At 35.9% G+C, this 27727-nt stretch overlaps 1 protein-coding gene across 1 annotated transcript in view; it reads right to left on the bottom strand.

Moving 5' to 3' along the window:
- The window catches only part of ADAMTS6 (ADAM metallopeptidase with thrombospondin type 1 motif 6), a 277466-nt gene that overhangs the window by 106966 nt on the left and 142773 nt on the right, over positions 1-27727 (bottom strand). The window contains exons 10-11 of the mRNA XM_068990700.1: positions 25714-25855; positions 4110-4217 (exon numbers count right to left, since the gene is read on the bottom strand). Of these exons, the coding sequence (XP_068846801.1) occupies positions 4110-4217; positions 25714-25855 (250 nt within the window). The remainder of the gene's footprint in view (positions 1-4109; positions 4218-25713; positions 25856-27727) is intronic.

The following is a 27727-nucleotide window of genomic DNA, read 5'->3' as shown; positions in this document are numbered from 1 at the left end:
CTGATGGCATGCCTAACGAAAACTCTTTTACTGCAAGTTATACTGACTGATTTGTAGGAGTGTGACCCATGGACATACAGTACCAGTGCACTGTCTGGGCTCATCAAATTTCCTCCTTTGGTTAAGGCTACTGTTCCAGAGCACATCCATTCAGACCATATGGTTCTTATTCAGCCCTTGAATGGCTTATTCAGGCAAACATCCAATGGCTGTAATAGCGATGTCAGACCCCCCAGGACTCATGCAAAGATCAGTTTTTAATTTTTTGGCCATATTTCTTACTCCATCTGCTAAATGTGCATGGAACAGTTCCCATACTTACATGGAACATTTGTGGAACTGTGCCCCTGGGCAAAGATCCCGTATCTTTTGCAGCCAGAGTTTGACGAGATCATTGTGGATCCAGTCCTCTGGATATGTCTATGCTATCACTTAAGCCATATTTCTCCCCTCCCCCAACCTTTAAAAAAAAAAGATTTATTTAAAAAACTATGAGCAGCTTTGGTTTTATCCTGCTGGCTAGACAGGATATAGGTTCTTTCTTGTTCCTTCTGCTGAGAGTAGTTTTGAAATTCAGAATTAAGATCAGAGGTTGTGGATATACCATTCATGCTTCTGAGACACACAAACTCATGCTTACAGTCTGTGATGCTCATTACTACCAGTTAAGACAGTCTGGCAAATAATTTTCTGCCCACCACCATCTAAGGTTGGCACATAATAATGAAAAGTAATAATGATGTTCTCGTAACATATATTAGCACCATTCCTCTGAGGAAGCCAACTAAAAGCTCACCAAGATAGTATCTCATTCCATTCTCACTCTATCTCTATGAAATATGTAAAAATAGATTTGGTCTCACTTTAAAGTGATTCATTATTTTGCCAATTCACTATTTTGCCAACTACCATATATATTTAGCTCAATGTTCTGTCCAGGGGCCTTTTTATTGTGATTCCAGAGATAACAAACTATTACAAGTAAATAAATGAAAAATCCACTTAGTAATAAAGGGTAAAACATACTGTTAAACCATTTCAGGCTCAGTGACTCAGCATTCCTATGACAGTGAAAATTTGCCTTTTATTCCACATAATTTCCCATTTGAAGGTAAAATATAATCAGAGGCAGTAGAGAGGGACAGTTTTCAACTTTGGAATCAGAAAGACCTGGGCAAGAATCTCAGCTTTACTATTCAATTGCTATGTAATCTTAAACTTTCAAGTCTTACTTTCTTCATCTGTAAAATGGAATTAAAACAGTACCCACTGTAGAAGATTTTTGTCAATAGTAAACAGAACAAATATGTGCTTGGCACACTGTAAGTATAAAACTATTCATTATCATTTATAATCATTATTACTGATAATGTCAACTATTTATAGATGGCAAGAATACAGACTAGTTACACAAAGTTGATCAGACCAACTGAAAACTTTGCTTTAATTTTGTTACTAAGTGTTTGCATGGCTATTTTGGTTTGAATTAAATTCTGGGCTCTTATTTAATATCCAAATATGTGTGCATGTCCAGTCGCATCAGTCCTATCCAACTCTGCAACCCTATGGACTGCAGCTTGCCAGGCTCCTCTGTGCTTGGGAGCCATTCTCCAGGCAAGGATGCTAGAGTGGGTTGCTACGCCCTCCTCCAAGGGATCTTTCCAAACCGGGGATTGGACCTTTGTCTCTTATGTCTCCTGCACTGGCAGATGGGTTCTTTACCTCTAGTGCCACCTGGGAAGCCCTAATACCCAAATAGGTATAGCTTTAAGAGGAAAATCTGCATTTTTTAGTACCATGCTTCTCTCTTAAGGAAAAAAGTAGCTTGAGATCAACAACAATAAAAATTCATAAACAGATAACAAGGCAAATACAGTAAGTGAAAAATAAAATAAATTCAGCTCACATGAATAGTACTTTGTACTTTTCTCCCTTAAAACTGTAAGTTGGAAAAAAATGTTAAGTTGATCTAGCTTTCAAAGCTTTTTCATAAATTCAAAATTAATAATAAGGATATTCTGAGAGTCTTCTCCTAGTACTGTCCTGTTTTTTTCATTCATTCATTTAAAATTTCCTAAGGCTATTCTATCTATAAACCTTCTATGACTTTGGATGAACAGCTAAGATTTGTTTTACATATTAATTTGAGATGATGAAATCCAAAGTATTGACTTTATGAAACTGCACTCTAATGTTGTGAATGTTAATAACCTCTTGGTAGGCAAACTTTGCTAAAACTTACAAGTTCTTAAATAGACTTTAATGGAGTGCAAGTTGTTGTGCCAAAGTCTGCTAGAAGCTGAGAAGATTCTAAGGAGAGGGTAAGGAGGCAGGAAAGGGGTTCTTTTAACCTGAACATTTCCATTGTTTTCAAATGAATATAACAGAATTATGTAGAATGCATTTGAACAAAGTATTTAACAATTAAAAAATTGACAACCATTAGCCTAGATTAAGAAAGTGAATCTTTAGAAATCAAATACATTTTTGCCCCATTTCATTTAGTTTCTCTTGCCTGTGCTTATTCTTACTTATGCTTAGAAATAATTATATTTCCCTTCTATTTGCTAACCTAAATTTAAATTCAATATTGTTAGCTTTGATATTATCTAGAACATTTTTTTAAAGTAGCCTTCAAAACTGTAATGCATATGTAAATGACATCTCTATCAATTATATGCATATAAGCTTTAAAATATGATATTTTAGAGCCCTGCTGTTAAGCACAAATTATGAGATTTTAACTGTGTTTACCATAAAGATGACTGAGTTGGGTTTTCAGATAGCCACTACTTGTGATTTACCTAATTAGAGTGGTCATATAATTTACAGATGCTTTCAGGAGAGCTCTTAAGTGTTTAAAAGAATGAGTTCTTCATGCTTTGGGTTAAAAATTAAAGTAAAATAAAAAGAGATATCAGGTCTAGTGATAGTATTATTACAGGCACATAGAAACAGTGAGCTGCTGGTGTAGATCACAAGAATAATAATCAATCAATGGCAAATAAAGAAACGGATTCTCACTGTGACTTTCCCTTTACTGTTGTACAGTACAGATCTGTTCTAAGTACAGATCGATGTAAATTGCTACTTGTCATTGACAAGAACTGTTGGTTCCAGAATAAACCTAGACTGTTGTTTCAAGAATGTGGTCCTAATATTCCTATTACATCTATGAAAAAACAGAAAGCATTTTTGGTAGTGTGTGAAGGTCTCTGTATTTTTATTGGCTACTTACAAAAGTTTCAAAAAAAGATTCTTAATCTTTAAAAAAATGACCCTATCAATTTATACATTTAGCATAATTTACCAACATTTTCAAACTCAGCATGGAAAAACCATCAACATGGCACTAGGTCATGGGTCCTGAATTAAGCTATCAGCAAGGATTAATAAACTGTGACAGCTGCCCAAAAGCTTTCATTCTTTTTATTTAAACATCAGATTGCAAGCTGAAATTCACTATAATCTTTGTTGAAACTAGCCCATCTAACATGGAAGAAGTCAGAACTGAGAACAGATGACAGTGTAGTTACTGTTGTAAACTCAGCCCATAGCAATAAATTTTAGAATCACATATATAGCAATTCCTAAAGAATTTCAAGAATAGCCTAAAATATTCTTATCTGTTTAAACAATTCCTAATAATTATGGGTTTTGAAAACTAGGCTGATGATACTAAAAATTATTCAGTAATCATTTCTATGCTTAATAAATTATCCTTCTACTATTAGATCTTTCATATTGCAATTTAAAAATGACTCATTAGACTATTTTAGGATCACATAATTTTCTTGGAAATTGTTGCAAAAAAACAGCCATATGACTAAATAGACTCTATTAAATAAGACTGCTGTTGGGCTTTTTTTGTGCACATACAGCTCAAACATATACATATAGGAAGACGAAACTGACTCAGAAAATACTCACTATACTTTCCTGAATAATGCATATTTGCAGATATCAAGATAATTCATTAGGCTAGAAAATTACTATCTTCTCAAGCACACTTTAATTAGTATGCATGATTTTCTAGTGGCTGAATATCAAAACCAGAAATTTGTCAGTTTAGTCTACATGTTAAAAGCTAATGAATCTTTTGAGCTTACCCCCTTTTCAATATTCCCAGTTTGACAGAGTGTTCCCTCAGCTGCGGGAATACTGTTGGTGACACAGCGGTTGCTTTTGCTGAGACACCAGAGCTCTCTACACACTTCCTAGGAAAGAAGGCAAAAGCAAGTTGATCAGAAGTAGAGACTAAAATCATATCCACTTGTCCATAAAAAATATCCACAGTATATAAACCATATTAAGCATTACTTGTCTCTTGCTGGTATTGAAGCATCAGAGATGAGGGTTTTAGAGGAGGTCCTTTTAGAAGGTAGGTTACCCGTTTCACAGATTAATTTTTAATATTTGTCTTCATAATTCTTTTTTCAATAGATAAAGCATATCTTCATTTTTAAGTATATCTTTGTTTTAATCAGACTCTTTAAAAAATAATGTACACAAATTCTATTAATATAGAGTAGTGAGAAGGAAAGAATATGTAGAAAGGACGCATATGTTTATTACTCCCCAAAACATACTATAGCACAAACTTTCAAACTAATAGAGTTGCTGAGCAGGTAATTTCCTAGACCTAATGAAATATTCTAATAAAGAGTATTTTTTAAAAAGAGAGACTATAGGAATGTACAGGGAATGATTTCTAAAATTATTGTATGCCAAAAGAACAATCTAGCAATGTTATTTGCAGTTCATCAACGTAGCCCACTTTCATGAAAGGGAAATTTGGTTTTGAACAAATGCTGCTATTTATGTGTCATTTCCATAACTGAGATATTTCAGATGTTATTTGGAGCTGTTCTGTCTTCTTGATTATAAATTTTCACTACCCCACTGCAGCACAGGAGAATTACATTTAACTGTAATGCTGGCAATTTAAAATATCTCATTTTGTTCACACATCCGAGGTGGCTCAGTGGGTAAAGAATCTGCCTGCAATGCAGGAGACGAGGGAGCTATGGGTTCAATCCTTGGGCCAGGAAGATCTCCTGGAGAAGGGCATGGCAACCCACTCCAGGATTCTTGACTGCAGAATTCCATGGACAGAGGAGCCTGGAAGGCTACAGTCCATGGAGTTGCAAAGAGTCGGACACAACTGAAGTGACTGAGTACACATGCACATATTAATCTATCAGATTTTAAAATAAGCCGTCCAACATATACCAAAATAAAGTGTTGGAAACGAATGGCCAAAAAAGATTACTTTGGAGAAAATACTGAAAAATTTTAGGTGTTTTTAATATATGCTCACTAACTAGCAGGAGGCAGTGTTCAAAAGCATCCCTAAGAAAAGAAATGCAAAAAAGGCAAAATGGTTGTGTAAGGAGGCCTTACAAATAACTGAGAAAAGAAGAGAAGTGAAAGGCAAAGGAGAAAGGGAAACATATACACATCTGAATGCAGAGTTCCAGAGAACAGTAAGGAGAGATAAGAAAGTGTTTTTAAGTGAATAATGCAAAGAAATAAAGGAATATAATAGAATGGGAAAGACTAGAGAGCTCTTCAAGAAAATTAGAGAAACCAATGGAACAGTCCATGCAAAGATGGGAACAATAAAGGACAGAGACAGTATGGACCTAACAGAAGTAGAAGATATTAAGAAGAGGGGGCAAGAATATACACAAGAACTATACAAAAAAGATATTAATGACCCAGAAGATCATGATGGTGTGATCACTCACCTAGAGCCAGACATCCTAGAATGTGAAGTTAAAGGGCCTTAGGAAGCATCATTACAAACAAAGCTAATGAAGATGATGAAATTCCAGCTGAGCTATTTCAAATCTAAAAGATGACGTTGTTGAAGTGCTGCACTCAATATGCCATCAAATTTGGAAAACTCAGCAGTGGCCACAGGACTGGAAAAGGTCAGTTTTCATTCCAATCCCAAAAAAGGGCAACACCAAAGAATGTTCAAACTATTGCATAATTGCACTCATTTCACACACTAACAAAGTAATGCTCATAATCCTCCACATGAGGCTTCAAAGTACGTGAACCAAGAACTTCCAGACATTCAAGATGAGTTTACAAAAGGCAGAGGAATCAGAGATCAAATTGCCAATATTTGCTGGATCACAGAAAAAGCGAGAGAATTCCAGAAAAACTTCTACTTCTGTTTCATTGATTATGCTAAAGCCTTTGACTTTGTAGATCACAACAAACTGTGGAAAATTCTTAAACAGATGGGAATACCAGACCACCTGACCTGCCTTCTGAGAAACCAGTATGCAGGTCAAGAAGAAACAGAACTGGACATGAACAACTGACTGGTTCCAAATTGGGAAAGGAGTATGTCAAGGCTATATATTGTCACCCTGATTACTTAACTTATATGCAGAGTACATCATGAGGAACGCTGGGCTGGAAGCACAAGCTGGAATCAAGATTGCCAGTAGAAACATCAATAACCTCAGATATGCAGATGACACCACCCATATGGCAGAAAGCAAAGAGGAACTAAAGAGCTTCTTGATGAAGATGAAAGAGGAGTGGGAAAAAGCTGGCTTAAAACTCAACATTCAAAACATGAAGAATGGCATCTGGTCTCATCACTTCAAGGCAAAAAGATGGGGAAACAGTGGAAACAGTGGCGGACTTTATTTTCTTGGGCTCCAAAATCACTGTGGATGGTGACTGCAGCCATGAAATTAAAAGATGCTTGCTCCATGGAAGAAAAGCTGGGACAAACCTAGATAGTGTATTAAAAGGCAAAGACATTAGTTTGCCTACAAAGATTCGTATAGTCTAAGCTATCGTTTTTCCAGCAGTCATGTACAGATGTGAGAGCTGGACAATAAAAAAGGGAGAGTGCTGAAGAATTGATACCTTTGAACTGTGGTGTTGGAGAAGACTCTTAAAAGTCTTGGACAGCCAGGAGATCAAACCAGTCAATCCAAAGGAAATCAACCCTGAATATAAATTGGAATGCCTGATGCTGAAGCTCCAATAGTTAGGCCACCTGATGTGTAGAGCCAACTCATTGGAAAAGATCCTGATGCTGGGAAAGACTCAAGACAGGAGGAGAATGGAAGACAGAAAATCAGATGGTTGGACGGCATTTCTGAATCAATGGACACGAGTTTTAGCAAACTCCGGGAGATGGTGAAGAACAAGGAAGCCTAGCCTGCTGCAATCCATGGGGTTGCAAAGAGTCGGACACGACTGAGCAACTGAACAACAACAAACTGGCATCATTAGTGACATTAAAAGTTTTCAATTTAAACTGGAAATAATATCTATAATATATAAATTTGCAGTAAGAACATATTAATCTGGAGTGTAAAGATACATTTATATGCAACATTCAATTCTATTGCTATTATTCCCCAACTGCTCTTTTATTCTCAAAGTATAAATGTAAGAACTTATGCCACATATCACAAGAAAAAAAATTGTAATTCTTTATGGTGATATATATTAACTATATTTATTGTCATGATAATTTTTCAATATATACAAATGTTGAATCATTATGTTGTACACCTGAAACTAATATTATGCTACTTGTCAACTGTATCTTAATTAAAACTTTTTAAAAATAATTTTTGCCACATAAACACAATTCAGAAATACAACGGTAACGTAATGAATTCACTAGTTAATCATGGCTACAAACAGAGATGCCCCACAAAACATAGCAAAAAGGAAGGATCTTTTGGGGCTCCACTTTAAGGTGTTTCACTCCACCAGGCAGAGAAAGAAACAAAATTTATATTAGACTTTTAAAATATGCTAAAAAATTCATCTATTATACCTAATTTATCTACTTTAAATCCCATGTGGAGAATTACTGAGCCAGAAGAAAGTTAAAACCCTTGAAAAGAAAAACATGTGCTGTGAATCATAATATAAAGATAAAACTTTCCTGTCCTACAATCCAACATATTACAAATTCTTCTTTCTTTCAAAGTTTCAGTTTCTGTTTAAAGAGAAAGATATTTGTACTAATTTATTCTTCCTTTTCTACAGGAGATGGTTTTTTTTACTATATGTTCCTAAATATATTCTCTTAGTTTATTTAAAAGCAGTAGGAATAATATTTTATGCTCTTAAAATATTATATCATATATCAAAAATACTCATATTCAAAGAGAAATGCATTCACAAAAACAGAAAAGCATTGTTAGGATAATGATTGAGAAATTACTAACAATGTTATAATTCTTGACCATATTCTTGATATTTTATTATTTTTATTAGGTATAAGAGCTTCTCTGGTAGCTCAGAAAGCAAAGAATCTTCCTGCAGTAAGGAATCTACCTAGGTTCGATCCCTGGGTTGGGAAGATCTCCTGGAGAAGGGAATGGCTACCCACTGCAGTATTCTTGCTTGGAGAATTCCATGGATAGAGTCTGGCGGGCTATAGTCCATGGGATCACAAAGAGTTGGACACAACTGACTAACATTTTCATTAGGTCTAAATCTCACTTTAGACAGAAGAAAAGAAGCCTAAAGTTTCTTTAGACAGAACTATGCAAAGAAAATCCTATCATTGTAAAGGACAATATTCATAGTATTTATTAGGAAAACACACTATTTAGTCAAGTTATAGAAACTCTATTGACATTTTCCAAAAGTTTCCTGAAAACCTCTACCTTAAAATGGCAAGTCCTTAAGATATTCTTTCCAAAAATTTAATCTCAAGATTCTACAATAGAGTCCTCTGATAAAGCACTCATATGCTTCAGGGAATAACACATTTTGAAAGTTTGATTCCCACTCTTAAAAAATGATTTTATTATTTTAGTGGGCTCCTGGGAATTTAAATCTGCTAGGTATTAACTCCTCACATATTGCTATTTAAAGTATGGGACAAGAAATCCACGTATGGGGAAACTCTCAAGATGTTAAACTAGTCTTGGAGGAGACTCTGCAGAGTTTTCAAATAGACTTCTCAACTAAAATATCAGCTTGAATAAGAAAGATTTTGAAATCCGAATTAAGAATACCAAGATAAAAACTACTGTCTTGGAAGACCAAAAAAAAAAAAGGAAATTTTATTTCTTACTGAGAGAGCAAGAGGTACATTTTCTGAAAGAACTGAGAACAAGTTCACACTGTCAGAAATACCCTTTTTTCTCTAAATGGAATCCTACACCATAGTTGATATATTTGCATATGAATATCAGTTCCAATTGCATATGTGTATCAATTGCTGAATAAGCATCAAAAGGTAGGTCCCAACCTCTAATTAAATTAAATGAATACTGAAACATTTTTACTCTTGGAGAAATTGTATAACAATCATAGTAGGTGGGTTAATTTCCCTAAATAAAATATATAAGGTGATAGAGTATAGAACACGACTGGGTGACTGAACAATGAACAACAGAGTACAGTAAGTGAGAGGCACTGATGACTTTTTTTTTGATTACCCACCAGCTTAGCTCTAGAAGAACACAGTTCTCTTTCACATACACATTATTCTTCATAGGATAAGTTAAGATTTTTTTAAGATTAGTTTCACAACCTCTATGAACTAATAAATAATTGCCTATTTCTTACAGCAATCAATTTCCTTCAGTAAACCTATAATTCATTTGAGAAGGCTCTCTAGGAGAAACTTGGGTCTTAATGTTTGCCCTTGAAATTAAAGAAGGAGAGAGAAGTCCTCAACAATCTTCATTAAGGGAACTTTCTGTTATATTACACTGAAAATTAGAAATGATATTTCTAACCTCATAGGATCAACTTTTAACCAGTTAGGAGAATTGCATGGTAAAACAAATAACAGGTTATTTCCCATTCATTCAAGAATATTTGTTGAGCATCCACTATTCACCAGGTAATATAGTTAGTGTTATGAAAAAATAATACTATCACTTAGAATTCATGAGAAACAGGAGAAGGTAGGATATAATTTAGACATGTAACCCAGCTGCCATGAATTGGTAATGCTCTGTAATAAAGTCTTTAATATTCTGGAAAGAAATTAGAAGAATGCTATCAATATGGTTAGATTTTTCACTAATTTTTAATTTAGTGAACTGTCCTAATTTATTAAAATATACTATTTTTACTTTCTAAGTTTCAAAAAAGACTGTAAAATTTCTCAGTGCAAGGTATGTATGCTTATGCAATCTTTATAAAAACGTTTCTACTTGGCAAATGTGAGAGTTAGCACCCCTATGTTGGTGTGTTAACTTTTGGAGAAAATTTTTCTTAGCATCCAAAAATTTAAGTTTGTGACCCCCCCGTCATTAACCAAATGTGTGTTTAGACATAGCTATGTGTTTACCAATGCCTTTAATAACCAATGTTTCTTATAGCCCACCACTATCTTCTGAATTCAACTTCTTTCTTCCAGCATACATTCTTTAGCAGTTAAAATAGCAAGTTGAAAGTGGTGAAATAGGAGATGGCAACAGTGAACGTCAACATTCTAAGAATTAGCAAACTAAGACAAACTGGGGTGAATTTAACTCAGATGACCATTATATCTACTACTGTGGGCAGGAATCCCTTAGAAGTGGAGTAGCCATCATTTAGACAAAAGAGTCCGAAATGCAGTACTTGGATGCAATCTCAAAAATGACACAATGATCTCTGTTCATTTCCAAGTTTGCAAACCATTCAATAGCACGGTAATCCAAGTCTATGCCCCGACCAGTAATGCTGAAGAAGCTGAAGTTGAACAGTTTAATGAAGACCTACAAGACCTTCTAGAAATAACAGCCAAAAAAGATGTCCTTTTCATTACAGGGGACTGGAATGTAAAAGTAGGAAGTCAAGAAACACCTGGAGTAACAGGCAAATTTGGCCTTGGAGTACAGAATGAAGCAGGGCAAAGGCTAATAGAGTTCTGTGAAGAGGACACACTGATCATAGCAAACACCCTCTTCCAACAACACAAGAGAAGACTGCACATGGACATCACCAGATGGTCAACAATGAAATCAGACTGATTATATTCTTTGCAGCCAAATATGGAGAAGCTCTATACAGTCAGCAAAAACAAGACTGACTGTGGCTCAGATCATGAACTCCTTATTGCCAAATTCAGACTGAAATGGAAGAAAGTAGGGAAAACCACTAGACCATTCAGGTATGACCTAAATCAAATCCCTTATGATTATGCAGTGGAAGTGAGAAATAGATTTAAGGGACTAGATCTGATAGAGTACCGGATGAACTATGGACGGAGGTTTGGGACATTGTACAGGAGACAGGGATCAAGACCATCTCCAAGAAAAATAAATGCAAGAAAGCAAAATGGCTGTCTGAGGAGGCCTTATAAATAGCTGTGAAAAGAAGAGAAGGGAAAAGCAAAGGAGAAAAGGAAAGATATACCCATTTGAATGCAGAGTTCCAAAGAATAGCAAGGAGAGATAAGAAAGCCTTCATCAGCAATCAGTGCAGAGAAATAGAGGAAAACAACAGAATGGGAAAGACAAGAGATCTCTTCAAGAAAATTAGAGATTCCAAGGGAACATTTCATGCAAAGATGGGCTCAATAAAGGACAGAAATGGTATGGACCTAACAGAAGCAGAAGATATTAAGAAGAGGTGGCAAGAATACACAGAAGAACTGTACAAAAAACATCTTCACGATCAGATAATCACAATGGTGTGATCACTCACCTAGAGTGAGACATCCTGGAATGTGAAGTCAAGTGGGCCTTAGGAAGCACCACTACGAACAAAGCTAGTGGAGGTGATGGAATTCCAGTTGAGCTATCTCAAATTCTAAAAGATGATGCTTTGAAAGTGCTGCACTCAATATGCCAACAAATTTGGAAAACTCAGCAGTGGCCACAGGACTGGAAAAGGTCAGTTTTCATTCCAATCCCAAAGAAAGGCAATGCCAAAGAATGCTCAAACTACTGCACAGTTGCACTCATCTCACATGCTAGTAAAGTAATGCTCAAAATTCTCCAAGCCAGGCTTCAGCAATATATGAACTTCCAGATGTTTAAGCTGGTTTTAGAAAAGGCAGCGGAACCAGAAATCAAATTGCCAACATCCTCTGGATCACTGAAAAAGCAACAGAATTCCAGAAAAACATCGATTTCTGCTTTATTGACTATGCCAAAGCCTTTGACTGTGTGGATCACAATAAACTGTGGAAACTTCTTCAAGAAATGGGACTACCAGACCACCTGACCTGCCTCTTAAGAAACCTGTATGCAGGTCAGGAAGCAACAGTTAGAACTGGACATGGAACAGTAGACTGATTCCAACTAGGGAAAGGAGTATGTCAAGGCTGTATACTGTCACCCTGCTTATTTAACTTATATGCAGAGTACATCATGAGAAATGCTGGGCTGGAAGAAGCACAAGCTGGAATTAAGACTGCCGGGAGAAATATCAATAATCTTATATATGCAGATGACCAGACCCTTATGGCAGAAAGTGAGGAAGAACTAAGGAACCTCTTGATGAAAGTGAAAGAGGAGAGTGAAAAAGTTGGCTTAAAGCTCAACATTCAGAAAACTAAGATCATGGCATCCAGTCCCATCACTTCATGGCAAATAGATGGGGAAACAGTAGCTGACTTTATTTTTTTGGGTTCCATAATCACTGCAGATGGTGACTGCAGCCATGAAATTAAAAGATGCCTACTCCTTGGAAGGAAAGTTAAGATCAACCTAGATAGCATATTAAAAAGCAGAGATATCTCTTCGTCAAGAAAGGTCTGTCTACTCAAGGCTATGGTTTTGCCAGTGGCCATGTATGGATGTGAGAGTTGGACTATAAAGAAAGCTGAGCGCTGAAGAATTGATGCTTTTGAACTGTGGTGTTGGAGAAGACTCTCGAGAGTCCCTTGGACTGCAAGGAGATCCAACCAGTCCATCCTAAAGGAGATCAGTCCTGGGTGTTCATTTGAAGGACTGATGCTGAGGCTGAAACCCCAATACTTTGCCACCTGATGTGAAGAGCTGACTCATTGGAAAAGACCCTGATGCTGGGAAAGATTGAGGGCAGGAGAAGGCAATGACAGAAGATGAGATGGTTGGATGGCATCACTGACTCAATGGACATGGGTTTGGGTGGACTCTGAGAGTTGGTGATGGACAGGGAGGCCTGGCGTGCTGTAGTTCATGGGGTCACAAAGAGTCAGACATGACTAAGTGACTGAACTGAATCTGAAAATGGCAAGGGACTCATTCTGATTTGTCTAAAAATATCTTTGTTTTAGTTTCTTTTCAAAAATAATATTTTAGTCAAATATAGAGTCCTAGGCACTGTTTATCTTACTTCTGCATTTGAAGATATTAAGTTCATTGACACCTGGATTTTATAGAGGCTGATGAAAAATCACTTGTCAGTCTAATTGCTGCTTCTCTGTGATAAAGTCTTTCTAGTTGCTTTCAAGAGTTCTCTTTGTCTCTGCTTTAGAGCAGTGTCACCACCTTAACTATGTGTTCTTTTTATTTATCTATGCTTTGAGGATTTATCTTTCTTTGTTTTGGAAAAATTACTAGTTTAGTCATTAAATTTTTTAATATACTTCTTCTCCATTCTTTCTTCTAGAACTTCCTATTTATCTTACATTGGACCTTCTCATTCTAACTAATTTCTCTTAATGTCTTTCCATATTTTCCACATCGGTTGATCTTTTGTAGGCTTAAAGTCTGTTGATTGTGATACTTCCTTTTTAGAGATGTAGGTCTTTACCTCCGACAGAAATCAGTGTCATAAAAATTACTAAGTGGATTCTGGATACAGTTTCTATCAATGTTTTAAAAATAAAACAAATGAATGCATCTTCACAGATTCTTCACTTGCCCTAATGACTTCATCATCTTAGTTTTGGAAATCAAGCTACTAAGTTATCTTGTAAACGTCCAGTAAAGAGGCCATTCTATAGGAATTTCAAATGTTTCTAAGAATCTAATGTTACTGCTACAGATTTTTCTCTTTGTTAAGAAAACTTGCCTGATAGCTTCATACCATTAATGCACTTAGAAACAATCTAAGTGAAGGAACAAGATTTATGCATTATACTGGCATCATCACACAATATATCAATTTTACCTGTGCCTCTCCTCATTAGAGAAGTACATACTGAAGCTAAAACAATATTTAATTTTATTTTGTTAGTTTTGTGTGCGTGCATGTTAAGTCACTTCAGTCGTGTCTGATTCTTTACAACCATATGAATCACAGCTAGCCAGGCGACCCTGTCCATGGGATTCTCCAGGCAATTATCCTGGAGTGGGTTCTCGTGTCCTCCTCCAGGGGATCTTCCTGACCAGTGATCAAATCACATCTCGAATTGCATCTACTGCATTGGCAGGCAGGTTGTTTAACCCTAGCGCAACCTGAGAAGCCCTTTGTTAGTTTTACTTATCTACTATTTTATGTTTCTGTACCTGAAGGAGTGATTGTTTACTCTAAAACATGTTTTTGAGACATGACTTTAAAAAAAAGTTACATACAGGATTGGAGATAAAATACGCATGCTGACTTAGAAGTCAGTTCAACTAATGGATAAAAGGTAGAAGGTACACAGGAAATCTGCTCAAAGAGTAGATCCTAAGGAACTTTCCTGGTGGTTAAGAATTCAATTTCCAATACAGGGGGTACAGATTTGATCCTTGGTGGAGAAGCTAAGATCCCACATGCCTCACAGGCCCCAAAAGCAGAACATAAACAACAGAAGCAATGCTGTTACAAATTTCATGAAGACTTTAAAAATGGTTCACATTAAAAACAAAAAAAAACTTAAAAAAAGAGTAGATTCTAAAAGTTCTCATCACAAGGGAACAAATTTTTCTTTTCATTTTATCTATATGAGATGATTGCTGTTTTAGCCGCTAAGTCGTGTCTAATCCTTTTGTGACCACATGTACTAGAGCCTGCCAGGCTCCTCTGTCCATGGGATTTCCCAGGCAAGAATACTGGAATGGGTTGTCATTTCATTCTCCAGGGGATTTTCCAAACCAGGGGTCAAACCCATGTCTCCTGCATTGGCTGGAGGATTCTTTACCAGTGAGCCATCTGGGATGCCCATATGAGATGATGCATGCATGCATACTCAAGTCACTCAGTCACGTTCAAATCTTTGCAACCCTGTGGACTGTAGCCCACTGGGCTCCTCTGTCCATGGGATTCTCCAGGCAAGAATACTGGAGTGGCTTGCCATGCCCTCCTCCAGGGTATCTTCTCGATGCAGGAATCGAACCTATATCTCCTCAATCTCCTGCATTGCAGATTCTTTAATGCTGAGTCATTGGGGATGCTCATATGAGATGATAGATGCTAGCTAAAACATACTATAGTAATTATTTCACAACATATGTAAATCAAATCATCATGCTGTACACCATAAACTTATACAGTGATCTATGCCAATTATGTTTCAGTAAAACTGGGAAAAAAGTTTTTTTAAAAAACCTGGAGACTATGCAGATCTGTTTAATGAACAGAAAAATCTTCCAAAAGTCAGACCTGAACAATCATAATTTCCTAATCATTGGTCATACTGCAGCATACACTAAATAACTTCTTAGCAGCAATGTTGTAGGCATGAAAAAAGAAAGAAACTAATACTTTTTCACGGTATACTGGCAACTACTGTGCTAGGCATCTTCATATCTGTATCTTATTTCATCATGACAATCTATTAGAAAGTGTGAGAAACAAGCTCAGAAAGACTTAGCAATTGCTTCAATCCTACCTAAACCTAGATTTCAATCAGTTGCCTAATATCAGTGCCTAAAATATCTCCACACAATTAAGCTACTTTTCAGTTTCTTTTAAGTGTATCAAAACTGAATAAAGTGACTGGTCAATTAAGGCTGATTAGTAAAGGTTTACTTACAACAACATCATACAAAACCCCACTCAATATTCATAATGTCCTTTATGGACATAATCATAATCCTACACTTTACCTGTATTTTAAAGGAGGATACCTCAACTTAATATTAATTAGCCTCCAATTAAAATAAATTTATATTAAAAATATTATTATGTACGAATTCATAATATATTCATTCAATATATGAGCTTGAGGGCTTCCCTGGTGGCTCAGATGATAAAGAATCTGCCTGCAATGTGGGAGATCTGGGTTCGACTCCTGGGTTGGGACGAACCCCCTGGAGAAGGGAAGGGCAACCCACTCCAGTATTGTTGCCTGGAGAATCCCATGGACCAGAGCTTGGTAGGCTACAGTCCATAGACAGGGTCGCACAGAGTTGGACAACAACTGAGTGACTAACCCTTTCACTTTCAAAGTATGAGTTTAGGCATCAACTTATACATTCTTATTATTGGAACTTCTGAATGTAACATCATCACGTACATAGAATGTACATCTCTAATGTAATTAAAGATACTGTTAACATACTCTTCAAAACTTATCTAAAATTTTAATATCAACTCCAAGATTTCTATTCCATTTGATTTTTCAAATGAAGGAAGTTTGCAAATACTAATAACAATAAAAATATTAGCAAGTATAAATCATAATTAAAAATACATAGAGAGAGTAGAGTTTTAAAGTAATCATCTAATGAAAAATAATTTAGCTGATATCAAGAAAATAACTTTGTAAAGGCCTGAACTTGTGCTCCTTTGATCAGAATAGAATAATTGGTTATTTTACAGTCAAAGACATTAGGATTATCTTTCTTAGTGTTTCCATCCTTTTCAAGTAACTATAGCTGTTAAATGATGCTAAAAAAAGGGGGGAGGGAGAAAGGCCCTTTGATTTACCTGAGAAAATTAAAACTAGCAGCTGACATGAGGGAAAGTGAAAGTTAAGTCACTCAGTCATGCCCAGATCTTTGAGACCCAAGAATACTGAGGTAGGTTGCCATTTCTTTCTCTAATAGGGGAAAGGGATATTGTAAAAACACAATACCATTTCATAATTATTATGTCATTCAGAAATTAAAACAGTATAAGAAGAGAAAATGACCTTTTTACTGCTAGATGGTTTTTGTTTTTAATTTTTTAAACAACTCTAAAGATCAATTGGCTTCTCTGCTGGCTCAGAGGTTAAAGCGTCTGCCTGCAATGCGGGAGACCTGGGTCCGATCCCTGGTCGGGAAGATTCCCCTGGAGAAGGAAATGGCAACCCACTCCAGTATTCTTGCCTGGAGAATCCCATGGATGGAAAGATCAATTAAGAGACATACACAAATTTTCTGCCCTTGTGAAATCCTAACCCTATGACATCTTGGGTCCCTGGTTCTGGATATGAAACATTCTCTTTGTCCTCATTATCCTATTGGTAACATTTCTCAACAGCTGTTTGCAATAAAGGATCCTAATGGCCAAGGGGGAGAGCAGAGCACTAAAGAGGTCAAGAAAGAGCATCGGTGATTAGAAAGGTTACTTATCATTGTATCACCCAAAGGAAAATTGAAAACCAACATGTGGTGACCCGGTGTCCTGGCTCCAGGTGTTTAGTAGCCATTTGAAGAAAGAGAATAATGTACCCTTATTTCAGCTTTAAATAGATTAATCCTGTTATGTGTGTAATTTAAGCGCAAGAGATCCTAAAAAGGTTAAAAAAAACCCATATATATATATATAGTTATATGTGTATTATATATATACATCAAATACACACACATACATATAAACAAAAAACTAGCCTAGAAATTCAGATTAAATAACTATCAATCTAAAGGGATTAAAAATTATTAAATGGTTTAAAAAATACTTCTAAGAAGCAAGTGAAAGTGTTAGTTGCTCAGTCGTGTATGACTCTTTGAGACCCCAGGGACTATAGCCTGCCACAGTCCCCTGTCCATGGGATTTTCCAGGCAAGAATACTGCAGTGGGTTGCCATTTCCTTTTCCAGGGGATCTTCTCAACCCAGGGATCAAACCTGGGTCTCCTGCATCTCAGGCAGATTCTTTAGAAAGCCCAGAGTAAGAAGCAGCAAACCCAGAGTAGAAACTACTGATCTCCAAGAATACAAATGATTATAAATCTATGATTTTTGGCTTGAAATTTGAGTAAAAATAAAAATTAAATCAACTTCTTATCAAGTATATGCCTGATAAATACATATATTTGTACTCTAAAAGAATATTGAAGTGTTAAAACAATTCCATGTCTTTTATTCCCTAAGCCCATATCAAACCATATTGTAGAATATTTATGTCACCTTAAAATCCTCAAGGAAAGTGATTCTACAATTTCCCTCAGTACAAAATTCCAGTATTTAATAACTTGAAATTCTTCCTACTACCTAATCGACAACCTTCCAGCTGTAAAAATTAAGGCAACTGTGCTTTTTTATGCTCTTGGTGGGGAAGGAGAACAATTTGTTACCAGCAATCAAACTATAATAAATGTTCCAAAGCCTAAAAGTGATTTTGAAGCCAACATTTAGCTTTCTTTTTTACAGGCTACTCAAACTCAATTTCTTTAAACTTCCCTTATATGTACTTCTAAGTATTTCACTATTATCCTCTCAAGTTATCTGAATCTCTTAAAAAAATTATGGAGGTAGTCAAAGGTACCCAAAAAAAACTAATAAAGTATTTTTAGTGAAATGATTCTCAATGAGAAAGCAAAAATGGCTTGAACCTTAGCTAACTCATAGTGATAAAATAATAAACAAAAGAGAGTAACATGAAAACATTAAAAAGTGAGTCTAAGAGACAAAATAGGTCAGTCTTAAGTACACTCATGGGGATAATACCTTGATTAAATAACTCAAATATCTTATCTCTAGCAGGTTACCCTTACTGCAAAGAGCTATATTTCAGGCAGACACAGCTTGATGGAAGGCTTCTTAAAGACATTAATTACTACAATACTGTAAAGTAATTAGCCTCCAATTAAAATAAATAATTAAAAATATAAAGACATTAATTAACATGTTGATAAAAATAATTTACACTGTCCTATATTAAATTATATTTATTTCCTAAGATAATGTGCCTTCGAAATTTCATGATCCTCTGCACATCAGTAAGTTCTCCTGGTCTCATTCATTAAAAAAATCTTTTGTTTTCTATTGCTCTTAAGACAAAAACCTAGAATTCTTAACAAATCCTGTAAGTCTGATTTGGATCCTACTCTTTTCTTGCCTCATGTACATGATGGTTGCTTTGAGAGTGTCAGTCGCACTGGCCTTCTCTCAGCTCTTCAAATACACAGCTTCAGGGTCTTCACAAGAGTCTTCTCTCCTCTCTTTACCAGAAAATTCTTCTCACTCATTTATTCACCAAATATTTTCCGAGCTCCTATTATAGGGCAGACATTGTGCTATTCACTTTATAAACAGCCAAGAACAAACAAGCAGGCAGAAGCAAAATGAACAAAATATACAGTATGTTAGAAAGTATCAGCAACAAATAATAAGGAAGAAAAAAAAGTCAGGAAAAATTACATGAAGTGTGTTTGTGTATGTATATGTGTGTGTGCAGTTTCAGATAAGGTTGTTAGGGCAGGCCTTACTTAGAAGATCACATTTAACTAGCTAACACGTAATCAAATAAGTAAAATGACTATGGACTGTGGTAAGTGCTATGAAGGAAACAAAAAGCATAATTTATGCTTTAACTGGGAGCATAAATGTAAGTAACTGGGAAAAGACTGCATATAGATGGATCAGACTGAAGGCCTGTCTGTAGAGAAACTGCATGTGAGCTGAGACTGAAGGATGAAATTTAGTCAAAATGTGACCCTTAGAGTATGTTAACATACTCCCCGAAGTACAGATGGCTCAGATTCTCCTAAAGCACTACGAGCATATCAGTTATATAGGATGGTAACATGGCTGACATAAATATTCATAGAGGAAAGGGACGTATGTATTGAATGTCTACCATGTGAAAGGTAAATGAAAAGTATGCTTGTCATACTCTAGGTTTTTGAAGTCTTCAAGAACAAGTTGGCTGATGTTCACTGTAAAAAGTGGCTGAGTAAAATCTCTTGGTGGACAATGAACATTTAGGTTGCTTCCATGTCTGAGCTATTTTGAATAATGTTGCAAAAAATATGAGAGTACATACCTTCTTAAAGATCCTGATTTCAGTTCCTCTGGATATATACCCAGGAGTAGGATTCCTAGACCATATGGCAGTTTTATTTTTAAGTTTTTGAGAAAGCCCCATACTGTTTTCCACAGTGGCTGCATAAATTTACATTATTACCAACTGTGTATAAGAATTCTCTTTTTTTCACATTTTTGTGAACACTAATTATCATTTTTTCAATAATAACCATCCTAACAGGTGTAAGGTGATATCTCATTGCTGCTTCGATTTGCATTTTCCTGATGATTAGTGAGGATTAGCACCTTTTCATATAATTATTCATTTGTATGTCTTTTTTTGAGAAATGTCTATTTAGTTCCTTTGTTGATTTTTAAATTGGATTATTTGCTTTTTTTGCTAAAACTATAAGAGTTCCTTATATACTGTGGACATTATCCCTTCAACAGATATATAGTTTACAAATAATTTCTGTAAATTCCATAAACTGGTTTTTCATTTTGTTGACTGATTTGCTGTGTGGAGCCTTTTATTTTGATGTAGTCCCACTCATCTATAGTTACTTTTGTTGCCTGTACTTTTCATATCAAGAAACCACTGCCAAGAACAGATCAAGAAGCTTTTCTCCTATATGTTCTTCTAGGAATTTTACAGTTTCCAGTCTTATATTTCAGTCTTTAATCCACTTTGAGTTAATTTTTGCAATATGGTGTAAGCTGAGGGTGCAGTTTTATTCTTCTGAATGTGGTTGTCCAGTTTTTCCAGAGTGTTTTATTGAAGAGACTATCCTTTCTCTTGACTCAGCTCCACCCATCAACAAAAAATTGGATTAAAAATTTACTAAGCATGGCCCCACCCATCAGAACAAGACCCGGTTTCTCCCTCAGTCAGTCTCTACTATCAGGAAGCTTTCATAAACCTCTTATCCTTCTCCATCAGAGGGCAGACAGACTGAAAACCACAATCACAGAAAACTAACAAATCTAATCACATGGACCACATTGTTGTCTAACTCAATGGAACTATGAGCCATGTCATGTAGGGTCATGGTGGAGAGTTCTGACAAAATGTGGTCCACTGGAGAAGGGAATGGCAAACCACTTCAGTATTCTTGCCTTGAAATCCCATGAACAGTGTGAAAAGACAAAAGATAGGACACTGAAAGATTAACTCTCCAGGCTGGTAAGTGCCCAATATGGTACTGGAGATCAGTGGAGAAATAACTCCAGAAAGAATGAAGAGACAGAGCCAAAGCAAAAACAACACCCAGCTGTGGATGTGACTGCTGATGGAAGCAAGGCCCGATGCTGTAAAGAGCAATATTGCTTAGGAACCTGGACTGTTAGGTCCATGAATCAAGGCAAATTGGAAGTAGTCAAATAAGAGATGGTAAGAGTAAACGTCGACATTTTAGTAATCAGCGAACTAAAATGGACTGGAATGGGTGAATTTAACTCAGATGACTGTTATATCTACTACTGTGGACAGGAATCCCTTAGAAGGAATAGAGTAGCCATCATGGTCAACAAAACAGTCCGAAATGCAGTACTTGGATGCAATCTCAAAAATGACACAATGATCTCTGTTCATTTCCAAGGCAAACCATTCAATATCATGGTAATCCAAGTCTACGTCCCAATCAGTAATGCTGAAGAAGCTGAAATTGAATGGTTTTACGAAGACCTACAAGACATTCTAGAACTAACACCCCAAAAATATGTCATTTTCATTATAGGGGACTGCAATGCAAAAGTAGGAAGGAAGTCAAGAAACACCTGGAGTAACAGGCAAATTTGGCCTTGGAGTACAGAATGAAGCAGGGCAAAGGCTATAGAGTTTCGCCAAGAGAACGCACTGGTCATAGCAAATACCTCTTCCAACAACACAAGAGAAGACTCTACACATGGACATCACCAGATGGTCAACAATGAAATCAGACTGATTATATTCTTTGCAGCCAAATATGGAGAAGCTCTATACAGTCAGCAAAAACAAGGCCGGGAGCTGACTGTGGCTCAGATCATGAACTCCTTATTGCCAAGTTCAGACTGAAATGGAAGAAAGTAGGGAAAACCACTAGACCATTCAGGTATGACCTAAATCAAATCCCTTATGATTATGCAGTAGAAGTGAGAAATAGATTTAAGGGACTAGATTTGATAGAGTGCCTGATGAACTATGGATGGAGGTTTGGGACATTGTACAGGAGACAGGGATCAAGACCATCCCCAAGAAAAATAAATGCAAGAAAGCAAAATGGCTGTCTGAGGAGGCCTTATAAATAGCTGTGAAAAGAAGAGAAGGGAAAAGCAAAGGAGAAAAGGAAAGATATACCCATTTGAATGCAGAGTTCCAAAGAATAGCAAGGAGAGATAAGAAAGCCCTCATCAGTGATCAGTGCAAAGAAATAGAGGAAAACAATAGAATGGGAAAGACAAGAGATCTCTTCAAGAAAATTAGAGATTCCAAGGGAACATTTCATGCAAAGATGGGCTTAATAAAGGACAGAAATGGTATGGATCTAACAGAAGCAGATGATATTAAGAAGAGGTGGCAAGAATACACAGAAGAACTGTACAAAAAACATCTTCATGACTCAGATAATCACAATGGTGTGATCACTCACCTAGAGTGAGACATCCTGGAATGTGAAGTCAAGTGGGCCTTAGGAAGCACAACTACGAACAAAGCTAGTGGAGATGATGGAATTCCAGTTGAGCTATTTCAACTTTTAAAAGACAGGAGCTGCATCTGTTGATGATGCTGCATCTGTGACAATATACAAAGCACCCTGCTTATTTAACTTATATGCAGAGTATATTATGAGAAACGCTGGGCTGGATGAAGCACAAGTTGGAATCAAGATTGCCAGGAGAAATATCAATAACCTCAGATATGCAGATGACACCACCCTTATGGCAGAAAGCGAAGAAGAACTAAAGAGCCTCTTGATTAAAGTGAAAGAGGAGAGTGAAAAAGTTGGCTTAAAACTCAACATTCAGAAAACTAAGATCATGGCATCTTGTCCCATTACTTCATGGCAAATAAATGGGGAAATAGTGGAAGACTTTATTTTTGGGGGCTCCATAATGATTGCAGATGGGGACTGCAGCCATGAAATTAAAAGCTTACTCCTTGGAAGAAAAGTTATGACCAACCTAGACAGTATATTAAAAAGCAGAGACATTACTTTGCCAACAATGGTCCGTCTAGTCAAAGCTATGGTTTTTCCAGTAGTTATGTATGGATTGACAGTTGGACCATAAAGAAGTTGAGCACCGAAGAATTCATGCTTTTGAACTGTGCTGTTGGAGAAGACTCTTAAGAGTCCCTTGGACTGAAAGGAGATCCAATTACTCCATCCTAAAGGAAATCAGTCCTGAATATTCATTGGAAGGACTGATGTTGAAGCTGAAGCTCCAATACTTTGGCCACCTGATGCAAAGAACTGACTCATTTGGAAAGATCCTGATGCTGGGAAAGATTGAAGGCAGGAGGAGAAGGGGATAACAGAGGATGAGGTGGTTGTATGGCATCACCAACTCAATGGACATGAGTTTGAGTAACCTCCGTGAGTTGGTGATGGACAGGGAGGTCTGGCATGCTGCAGTCCATGGGGTCACAAAGAGTCAGATAAACTGAGTGATTGAACTGAAATGATCCTTTCTCCACCGTGTACTCTTGGCACCTTGATTGAAAATCAAGTGATCCTATATGCATGGGTTCATTTCTGCATATCTATTCTGCCCCACTGGTAAATTGCCAAAAGTATTCAAAATGTATATTAATCAATTTATTTAGAAAGAATTCAAGATTTTTCACAACTACAGATGTAATTACTGATAATCCCTACAATGACTGCATGAATACAAAAATGGAAGAGATGGAAACCTCACCACCACTACAGTTCTGGGTCAGTCTGTAGATCTTTGTATAAAATCTTCCCTGACATCATTATAGACCTGCTAGTTGACAGATTTCTTGATGAAACATTTCTTGATGCTTCAACACCAAAAGTATCTCCTCACAAAAAGGATAGAGTGCCTTCTTTGAACCTCCAGTGTTTGTGTTTGGCGTTTATCTCAGGATGCTATAATTAGGGCTGATTTGTTTTTCCCTTTGAAGGAAAGTTATGACCAACCTAGACAGCATATTGAAAAGCAGAGACATTACTTTGCCAACAAAGGTCTGTCTAGTCAAGGCTATGGTTTTTCCAGTGGCCAGGTATGGATGTCAGAGTTGGACTGTGAAGAAGGCTGAACACCGAAGAATTGACACTTTTGAACTGTGGTGTTGGAGAAGACTCTTGAGAGTCCGTTGGGCTGCAAGGAGATCCAGCCAGTCCATTCTAAAGGAGATCAGTCCTGGGTGTTCTTTGGAAGGAATGATGCTAAAGCTGAAACTCCAGTACTTTGGCCACCTCATGCGAAGAGTTGACTCATTGGAAAAGACTCTGATGCTGGGAGGGATTGGGGGCAGAAGGAGAAGGGGACGACAGAGAATGAGATGGGTGGATGGCATCACCGACTCGATGGACGTGAGTTTGAGTAAACTCCGGGAGTTGGTGATGGACAGGGAGGCCTGGCGTGCTGCAATTCATGAGGTCGCAGAGTCGGACACGACTGAGCGACTGAACTGAACTGAAGCTACAAGTATATACAAAGATTGGGATTTAAAAAAGTTTTTCTGAGGGAAAAAGCAACCAAGGGAAAAAAGTAACTGAAACCATACAGCAACAAGAACAGAAGTAAAGATTCTTTATAGAGAGACAAAGTTTTACTTAAGGCTCTAGATCTTTAGATAGTTGCACACAGTCTTTAAATCTAGTGCACAAAATGTGCTGCCAAAGCCTCCTAGGAATAATAATATACTTGTCACTCAAAGGTTGTTTAAAAAATCACTTTCCTTTGTACTGCACCCAACAAGAATAACTGGTACAGTACAATGTATGTATCATTTAGTCTTAACTACCTTCTATTGTTATTATTTTTTAAGGGATTTTAAACACACTGTTTACAAAAAATTGGAACTGAGGCCTTAAACTTACTTTCAAAAATTTCTGATATACAATTCATCATTTAAAAATCCTATTCTTTCATTCAACATGTTTACATTGTGTATGTACTATGAACATCTCCCCTGTTAGACACTGAAATCTTTCTCTATGAAAATTTTAAAATAATTATTTTTTAACATCCTCTGAGGTAGATTCTGAAACTTTTTTAGACAGACAAGAAGAGTAAACCATGATGCCTCCATTATTTTCCCATAGCAATTTTCCTTGTTTCTCTATTTAGCCTAATGTCATTTGTGTCCCCACTCAGTTACTGTGTTAGAATGTGGGCAACTTGCAATGACTCAATACTAAAAGTATAAGTTAAAAACTCTGAGCCAAAGTGAAAGTGTCGGAAGTGGGGGAGGTTTCAAAATCATAACATTTTAAAGACAAAAGTTGGCACTATAAACTCAGGACTTAAAAAAGAAATACACTGGAAAATATTTAAATTCTATCTGCATCCCTCTCAAGACATTTGAAATTTATTTAGTTAAAGGACTATTCAAACATTTAGAATAAATATTATACAAATGATTTCAGTAAAGGAGCAATGTCAAAGGCCATACTTGTGTTAATACTGATACCAGAGAAATTACATTCATCAAAATTCCTTCTTAACAATTGTGTCATGAAAAAAAAACATATATATGACTAAACAGAAGGATTAAGACTTCTTACCCCATATTTACATTGGCGAGATGTTGCTCCATACTGGAAACGGCATTGTTCATCGGCATCATACACCTGACCTGGGGCCACAGCTGGATAAAGAAAGTCACGCTTGGGAGGCTCATTATCAAGGCAAGTACCACGGCCTGAACTGTTCAACATAAAGGATCAAAGGAGATTAGGTACACTGTGGACTATTTCAATCTCAGTCATGAAACCATGTATTGAGTTCTTTATTTTAATAATTGATGCATGAAAAACAATCTATTCTACTAATATATAATCATGGCAAAATAGAATAACTTTACTAAAACTTGAATAAGAGCTTCAACAGTTTTTTCCAGAACTAAGACACAATAAAAACATCTTACAAAATAATTTTAAAATGTCAGGTTGGCCTTTAAACACTGATTTAAACTAATTTCTGGAGGAATCAAAACAATTTCATACTGCTCTAAGTTTCTTGTTTGTTTTCAGTGAAAACATAACCATATCTGGTAGTGGAATCAAAAACAAAATATGGGAAAAAAATTGGTTGTGATCTTTAAAGACCTAATCTATATATTTCCACCTTGCGTAGAACAAATAGATGGTGTGGTAAAACATGTCCAAAGGTTCTTGAAATATTTCAGTAACAAATGGGCTGAATGACAGATGAGGCCAAGATCCAAAGTTCTCTTCTCAAGTATATTAAAAGTGTTTAGTCTCTCAAAAATTTCATATTTCATCTAGGATCATCAGAATTGGAAAAGAGAATGTTCTCCTCTCTATAATTTCTGCTTTTCAAAGTATGCTTCATTCAAACATAATATTTAATTCAGTGGAACAAATAACATAAAGATTGCCAAAAGTCAGACAGAATATCTTGAGTTTAAGGAGCTTTATACTTTGCTAAATATAATTGTTCTTTTTATTTAGTCAGTGTGCATAAAATAGGACAGATGCTTTTTTACTTTCATTTCACATGTGAGTAAGTTAGAATTTTTAAAGAATTCCTATGCCAACATTTAAAAATTTTTTCCAACATTCCTGTCAATTGTGCCAGCACTTGTGTTTTTTTTTCCAAATCTTTTCCATCCACTTTGCCAAAGGAAAATAATTTTACAAGTAGAAGTTCCTCAACTATTATTTAGGACAGTACAAATTTTCATTTATAGGTAAGCAAGAAAAAAACATACATAATAATAAACTTCATATTCACTTCAAATTTTATCATTCTTATAATGTGAAAGTAAATGTTATATACTAATACATATTTGCATAGAAGCAAATAAATACCTTTCAAAAACTGAACCATGCTATTCATAAGGTGATAGATTCAAAGACCCCTTTTTCTTTCATTTATGCCTCTTGATTAATTTTTTAATTTTTTTTTGCTTTTTTGATTGATTTTAAACAATAATGATATTTAGATGGAATAATAAATGTAGTGCTGAATAGATGGATGTTATTATTGGCTATTATAATCATTTCATTTGTCACTGCTCTAGGTGTCTAACTAATAGAGAAATTTTTTCACCCAGTTATCCATATTTCATGACAGAATGCTTTTTATTTTCTGTTCACAATGCTTTTAGAAATTGACATATACTAAGAAAGACCATTTCCAGATGAATTTTTTTTTCCAGATGAATTTTAAAAATAGCAAGTTCTTTTTATTATATAAAATAGCTTCACATGGGTATGCAAATTTTAGCCAAATAAAATTCTACTAGTAAATTCAAAGTTTATATTAAGGTTAGTGATAAAGAGGTCAATGTGAAAGTATAACAAAAGAAGAATTTATGAGATAATTCCATTAGTAGTTTTATTTCCTAATTTTTTTCCTAAAATATAAATTTCATCTCTATCTACAACCAAACTATAAAAGTCTCCCTGAAAGGAGACAGATATGTAATAAAAATAAAATATCAAGCTAAGTTCTATATAAATTAATGGAAAAATTTTAAACACTGACATACTTAAGTATAGGATCCTACAGATATTAAATATTTGCCAATAGCATAACAAAGAAAGTATAAGA

This window comes from Capricornis sumatraensis, chromosome 18, assembly GCF_032405125.1.
Source record: "Capricornis sumatraensis isolate serow.1 chromosome 18, serow.2, whole genome shotgun sequence".
In the NCBI taxonomy this organism is placed as follows: domain Eukaryota; kingdom Metazoa; phylum Chordata; class Mammalia; order Artiodactyla; family Bovidae; genus Capricornis; species Capricornis sumatraensis.
This window is presented reverse-complemented; position numbering and strand designations above follow the sequence as displayed.